General features: G+C 51.9%; 1 protein-coding gene across 1 annotated transcript in view; it reads left to right on the forward strand.

Moving 5' to 3' along the window:
• The window catches only part of ypel2a (yippee-like 2a), a 16,412-nt gene that overhangs the window by 8,534 nt on the left and 378 nt on the right, over window positions 1-7,500 (forward strand). The window contains exons 3-5 of the mRNA XM_035434315.1: window positions 3,216-3,259; window positions 4,821-4,929; window positions 5,699-7,500. The exon at window positions 5,699-7,500 is cut by the window's right edge and continues 378 nt beyond it. Coding sequence (XP_035290206.1) covers window positions 3,216-3,259; window positions 4,821-4,929; window positions 5,699-5,788 — 243 coding nt within the window. The 3' untranslated portion in view covers window positions 5,789-7,500. The remainder of the gene's footprint in view (window positions 1-3,215; window positions 3,260-4,820; window positions 4,930-5,698) is intronic.

Genomic DNA, 7,500 nt, shown 5'->3' on the forward strand with positions numbered 1-7,500 from the left:
AGAACCAGGTGTGGCTAATTAGGGCTGAAATGAGAACCTGCAGGACGGTACAACTCCAGGAACAGGACCTGCTGTCATGGGAACGGACGGAGTGTCGGCTGAAAGTTGAGCGGGTTCTGGTCCGGTGTGGAGCAGCAGGCTGTGTGGAAAAACCGGCTGTGGAGTGCAGGCGGACCGGAGCGGAGCCGGCGGCGTCCTGGTTTAAATCCGGTCCCCGTGTGCCGGCTGCCGGCCCTGCCGCTGCGCTCTGTTTGTGTGTGTGCGACCGCGCGGGTGTCCGCACGCTCGTCCGCAGATGTGTGTTTATGCGCCACGCGCCCCTCCTCCCTCCCCCTCCGGGAAAAAATCGATGGCTAAATAAGCCAGGCTGTCCAGTACGCCCACGTCTAAAAAGGAAGAATGTATTGCGTGTGTGTCGCATATGTGTGCGTGTGTGTGCGTGTGTGTGCGTGTATGTGCACATATGTGCGTGTATGGGCGTGTGTGTTGCGCGTGTGTGTGCGTGTACATGCGTGTGTGTTGTGTGTGTGTGTGTGTGTATACGTGTGTGTGTGTGCTTGTGCATGTGTGTTGCGTGTGTGTGTGTGTGTTTCAGACCTGAGTCAAATACGTAATTGTTTTGGATTCAAATTCGTTTCTGTGCTCTATTGATCTTGCCTGGTGTAATTGAGCCTGCCAATGTGACCAGAAGGCGGGGTTTGCACTTTTTGAGAGTATTTCATTGGTTCCAATACACCAGACAAGATCAGTAAAGCGTAGAAAAGTATTTGAATCCAAAACAAATCCATATTTGACCCAGGTCTGTGTTTTGTGTGTTGCGTGTATTTGCGTGTGTGGATGGTGCTCATGGGGCCGCTGCAGCTGTGTGTGTGGCACGGAGCGTGTGTGTGGGGGTGTGTGAGGGAATGTGGGTCAGCCCGTGTCTGGCGGTGTGGAGCGGGACTCGCCGTCCCTCTACGCCCGCGCCTGCCTCACACGGGGGTGGGCCCGCCGCGAGTGTGACGCGCTGTCAGGAGGATTCAGCCCGCCCCCCCCCCCCCCCAAATCATCACCACGACACAGCGCCTCACACAGGTCGCCCGAGAAACACCCGGAATCATGTTCCGCCCATATACGGGGCGTCTCATTAAACTGTCACTGTCGGGATGTAGGTCACCAGTGACTGACACAGAAACCCGCTAGCAGCCAGAGGTTCATTACTGGCTTTCAGTGCAGTTCACCCCCCCCTCACCCCCCCGCCCCCACGCGCTCTCCGCAGAATCTTCCTTTCATTCCGTTTAAGCCGCCGTAACGTGCCGAACTAAAAATACCCGATTGGCCGGCCTCGCTCACCATAGGGGTTTCCAGGGATACGGGGATTGACACACGAACATCTGATTCCCTGAAATAAAGAGGGGGATGATTGCGAGATGGGTGGGGGGGGGGGCGGAGGAGAAGAAGAAAAGCTTGCTGGGATGCATTCAGCCAGTCCTCCTCACATTACACTAATGGCGTTCGAGCAGCCTGTAATCGAAGAAGATGAAAGTTTCTGTGTGAAAATCATCAAATATAGAAAAATCTATCAATGTGCACCATGCCTGGGGCTTCCCGCAGTTCTGGGGAGACGGGGTTGGGCGGGGGGGGGGGGGGGGGGGAGGTTGGAGTTTATTTCAGCCTTGGGTTCTAATCCCTGTCATTATCACGAATTGAGTTTTTTCTTTCTTTCATTCATTTGCTTATTTGTTGGCTCACCCCAAGGGAACAGGAACCCGGTTTCCCTCTCCCGGCTCTCTTTCTCTCTCTCTCTCTCTCTCTTTGTGTGGTTCATTCTGCTGGTGCCGTGATGCGCCTCAGAATGTCAGAGCCATCTGCAGCGTCCCGCACCCCGGGCCCCGCCACACACACGGCCCTGTTACCGGCCAGCCAATCGGTGGAGCTCGCGGAACGGGAGCCGTCAGCCAACCGCACGTAGCCTGCCATGCCCACTTGCCCCGAGGAAGGAACTCAAATTCCCAGAATGCCACCATCCTGCCCAACAGGCCAATCACGTTCCTGGCCCCAGGGCATGCTGGGCACAGCCCACACGGCCGGGTCCACATTCAGAAGAATGCTTTTTTTCAGATGTTTTTCTTGAAAGAGGCATCTACTGCAGGTGCTGTGCAATAAGGGATAAGAAATGGCTGCTGCTTCTGTCACTCCCGTATGTTCTGGGTGAATTTTTGTCAGGGCTCAACATTCTATCTGCCCAAATTCTACCATTTAAACCTCAGCGAAGTGTTGCATTCTGGGATATTGAAGTGCAAAGCTGACAGTGCAAAGTGTTGACTTGAAAACAAATCAGACTGCCATCTGGTCCTAGGGTTCATTGGTTCTCGATGAGGAATATTACGAATATAATCACTATACGCAACACATCGCTGAACTTAAAGGGTTAACAGCTCTTTGCAAAAGCTTTTCGTGCTTTCTGTGTCTCACCAAATGATCAATCCGTTAAGTATTTTGAGTGCAACGGCACCTTCATTCAACCGAATAAATGAAAACAGACAGTTAGTATGGATCAAATCTAACCACTCTCGAGCACTTTAGGTCTCTTTGATCTGAGGCACACTTGTTTTTCAGGACTACATGAAATAATTTTCTCATTTTTAGATGATATTAAGTCATGATTCATAAGCTAATTTAAAACTATTTACAAAAAAACATTCTCCAGTACAACGTGAAATATTTTATTTAAAATGAGAGCTGCATAGAACATTTGTATTTTAAACAGAAAACATAATAAAATAAATATTGCATAGTTTTCTACTTATTTAGACTAAAGATTAATATCGTTAAAGTTTTGTAAGGAGAAATCCCTTCTTATATGAAAATGATTATTATTATTAGTTTTTTTAATTTAATCACGGGACATTTGAAGCATATACATACACGTTTTATAAATGGCAAAACTCAAAGGCCAGGTGTCGAAAACTGAGAAGCAAGACCATCGTCCGTGCAAAACACTGAACAAATTACGGTTGAAATGAATCTGAAATGTTTTGGGGAATATAACAGAAAGTGCATTGTATGGTGCAATTTACAAACTCTCCTGTTGAAAAGTTAGGACTGACAGACAGCCTTCAGCCCCTCGCCCCCCCCCTAGCCCCCCCCCCCCGGTGGCTATCATCCTCTTGGGTTTGTTGATGGACTCCATTCTTCCGAAGCAAGTCTCACGTTCTTTTTCTCCTCTCTTCCAGTCTTTTCAAGGGAGCCAAGGCAGAGCGTACCTCTTCAACTCCGTGTAAGTACCCTACCCCGCCCCCCTCGGAAAAAGACTGCAGCGCTATTACCTTCTGAAAGGAGTCCATGGACTCGAGACCTGAAGTAGGTGTTATTACGATGAAAGGGAACATTAGGAAAGTCCATATAGCCCGGGTGGAATATTACATCGCATGCACTGGGCACGTTGCGCAATCATGCATAATTAAATACATCATGCAAATGGAGAAGACCTCCATTACGGCTCTGTTTTTTGCGTGCGCGGTATTAAGAGGACGGATGAATGCCGCGCCGCAGTATGTTGTTAATTGACTCCGGTTTGTCTCTTACGCTTACGTGAGCCCTCCGGCCCGACGGAGTTGGAAATGTACGTCGTGTTCTTTGGCGGTCTCTCGAAATTGGACCCGCTTCAATAATGTTGCCTTCTTCTTCTTCTTCTTCTTAGTCTATGGAGACAATAGCAAGGGTCAGGGATCTTTCCGGATGCCAAAAAAGATGATGTTAAACAAAATTGATGCAAACGTTTCTTTTTCCCTTCGGTGCGATGTACTAAATATCCAATAAAAAGTTTTCGTTTAAGTCCTCCCGGTAACTTCTAACCAAGTTGCTTTTATTAAAGTTGAACCTGTCTATCAATTTGGGTGATACTTTAACAGTACCTCACAAAAAGTGTTATGCTGAAAGCCAGGTTAGCTGGTGATAGACCTCGGTTCGTTTTTACAGCAGATTCGCTCAGAGCTCTTCTGTGGATGTGCGGCACGTCATATTGAAACGCGATAAGCAGCGTTTGCTTCGGGCGCACTGCCGCTTTAAGACCCCAGGTATCGAGGCCCGAGCCAGAACCTTCGGGGGAAGAGATTGCCCCCACAAGGCCGTGCTCCGCACACCATTTTGTTTTCGCTAAAGCTTCTTCGTAATAAATAATTCAGGCGGGCTGTGTACGCGGCGGAGAGAGAGAGAGCACGCCGCTCGCTGCAGAGAGGGGCCCCGGCGATCTCGCCACGTTCGGGCTGATGAAGCTGGCGTGCGCCGCGGGCCCGGGGGCCGAGGTGCGCTGCAGAGGACGGTAAATCTGCGGCTGCCGCTAGCGCCGCGCACGCTAACGGCTCACGGCCCGGGTGTGGGCCTCTGCTCAACTGCAGCAAGGAGGGATCGCGGTTTTCACTCCTCCCCCTCGTTTGCGTCGATGTTCATATCTCTCTCTTTCTCTTTCTCTCTCCCTCTTTCTCTCACTCTGTCCCTCTCGTTCTCTCTCTTTCCCTTTCTCTTTCTGTCACCCTGTCTCACATTCTTTTTCTCTGTCTCTTTCTTTCTGTCTTTCTCCTTCTCTCTCCCTCTCTCTCATTCTGTCTCCCTATCTCTCTCTCTTTCTTTTTCTACCTCTCTCTGTCTCTCCCTCTCCTTCTCTCTCTCTCTCTCTCTCTTTCTACCTGTCTCTCCCTCTCCTTCTCTCTGTCTGTCTGTCTCTCTCTCTCTCTCTCTCTCTTTCTACCTCTCTCTGTCTCTCTCTCTCTCTCTCTCTCTCTCTTTCTACCTGTCTCTCTCTCTCTCTCTCTCTCTCTCTCTCTCTCTCTCTCTCTCAGGGTGAACGTGGGCTGCGGTCCAGCTGAGGAGCGGGTCCTGTTGACGGGGCTGCACGCCGTCGCCGACATCTACTGTGAAAACTGCAAAACCACGCTGGGCTGGAAATACGTGAGTGCGAGATGTCTCCGCCACCCGCACTTCCTGTGCGGCCGCGCACCGGCGCGCCAATGCGCGCAGGAACTCACTAACGAAGTTATCACACTCGGCCTCCGCCAAGCCCTCAACAAACGCGATGAGCGCTCTAAGCGGGGGTCGGCGCCAGTCATGTGACCCCGTCCGACATGCCAGAGTCGCAGGCCCGCGGCCGCGTGACACGGCCACCCGAGAGAGGGGGGGATATTAATATCCCGGACGGGGGCCGTTTTTGGGTCACTGTCACGGGGCCAAGCGTACTGACCCAGTGCACTTGTCAGCTGGAAATGCTAAACGTAAAAACATCGGTTCACACCGCGTCCCGTTTGGAGAGCGAGTCGGGAGCAGATTAAAAGTTTACAGCACAGTAAAATGGCACCCGCCGCCCTCTCGCCCTGTTAGCGGGAGATTTAGGGTGAGCTGGGGAATAAGAGGCCTCTTTCCGTCTCTCCGCGTTCTCCGGTTCAGGGCTGGCCAACCCTGTTCCTGGAGATCTTCCTGTGCTGCTGGTTTTCACTCCAAACCTAACAGAGCACACCTGATTCAACAGCTGGAGATTGCATTGAGCTGCTAATTAGTAGAATCAGGTGCGGCAAATTAGGGTTGAATTGAAAGACCTACAGGACGGTAGATCTCCAGGAACAGGGCTGTAGTTGTTCATTAGTTGTTTATTGGTTAAATGTTGAAGAAAGAAAGAGTGTTTTTTTTTCGGTGGTGCAGACTGGTTCCACTCTCTCCTCTGCAGGAGCACGCCTTTGAAAGTAGCCAGAAGTACAAGGAGGGCAAGTTCATCATCGAGCTGGCCCACATGATCAAGGACAACGGCTGGGACTGAGCAAGGCATGCTGGGACAGGGGTGCGAGGAGCTGGCGGGCGGGGCCGCGCTGGGTCAGGGGCGGGGCCAGGGAGAGAGGGGGCGGGACTAGGGAGAGAGGGGGGCGGGGAGTCTGCGTGCGGCTGCGTGTGCAAGCTTTGGTTTGGTGATTCCTCCATCTCTGACCCCCTCCCTCCCTCCCTCCCTCCCTCCCTCTCTCTCTCCCTCACTCTCTCTCTCTCTCTCTCTCCCCCCCCCCAAATCCTCATTGCCTGACACACTCCCGTAGCTCCAGGGGTGGAGCGGGTGAGGGGGGTGTTCGCCCTTGGGGGGCCTGTGCCAGGCATGGGGTGGTGCTGGAGGCCCTCCCCCTGTTCCTCTGGGCCATGCGTGTGCGCGTGTGTGTGCGCGCGTGTGCGCGCGTGTGTGTGTGGGAGTCGCTGCAGTCCGGTGATTTGGGCCTCCCCCCCCCCTCTCTTTGCTTTGGAAGCGCTCCCAGTGCGCCACGACGTGGTCCACTCCAGAGTTTACAGGTAGCCAGGCCCAAACGGACGTCGGCGTTTGAGCGTAGACAGACACGAGGTGACGAAATAGCATGCTTCTGCTGTTCCAGTTCGAGACTGCGTTTCGCGATCTCCGAGACGGATCGGAAACTGTTCGGCCGTTCCTCAAGGGAAAAAAAGAGGAAAAAAAAGAAAAACTCTTGTCGTTTGGGTTTTTATTTATTTGCGCATGTGTTAAATTATTGGTGTATTTATGTATTTATTTGTCGTGGTGTCGGGACGGTCCCCCGGTGTTCAGCGGTAGCAGTGGTTCCATTGTCAACACTTCCAATGGTAGTGACCTCAACGTGTCAGGAGGTGTCCTTCATTGGTCTTTGCCTTCATAACGTGCCGTTGAGATCCTCTGAGTGTTTGCGGTTCGTACGGACGCAGAGTGAGGCTTCCTCCAGGCTGCCGAAATGGGCGGAGCAGTCAGCGTGCTATCAAGGATTTGCCGATTTTAAACTTGCTTTTGTGTCAGGCAGTTCAAAGTCTTTTGATTGGTCGATACGAATGATTGACAGCACATTTGTGGCTCTGACCCATTGCGGGGCTGGTGAAGCCTCTCTCTGCCATCTGCTAATTGCTGAGCTGGATGAGGGCGGAACAAAGCTCTTTTCAACACGGAGGCCAGGAAAGAATGGCACAATCTCCCCCCCACCCCACCCCACCCCCCTCCCCAATGTTCCCAGTCTCTGCAGTGTCTTTGCAACCAGCTCAGCACATCACAGTGGCACTAACGCGATCAGCTCCTACAGCATGCCACCCATTAGGAGACCGATGGACGGACGGACGGACGGACGGGCAGGCAGACAGACAGACAGACAGGTATTCTACAGAATGTACTGAGACGATGCTGAGGCTGTTACTGAAGGGCCGAGGGTCTGGTCTGAGGTGCTTTCTCGGTCGGGGAGCTCTTGTGTTTACCGAGCTCAGCCCACCCCACTGACTCGTCCCCCGATACGACGACACGACAACAATAACCGCACCACGGCCAACTGCTATGGAAACCGAATCCATCAGTAGCCATTTAAAAAAAGAATAAAATCCATTAAAAATAAAAAATAAAAAAAATAAGAAACTGACTGGCGGTGGAGACACCCAATCACAGGCTGATAAAAACACCCAGCACTACCAAAGAACCCACCTACAGTAAGTTGACCAATCAAAATACCTGGGGTAATTTTGCTT

The sequence above is a fragment of the Anguilla anguilla genome, chromosome 9, assembly GCF_013347855.1.
Source record: "Anguilla anguilla isolate fAngAng1 chromosome 9, fAngAng1.pri, whole genome shotgun sequence".
Taxonomy (NCBI): domain Eukaryota; kingdom Metazoa; phylum Chordata; class Actinopteri; order Anguilliformes; family Anguillidae; genus Anguilla; species Anguilla anguilla.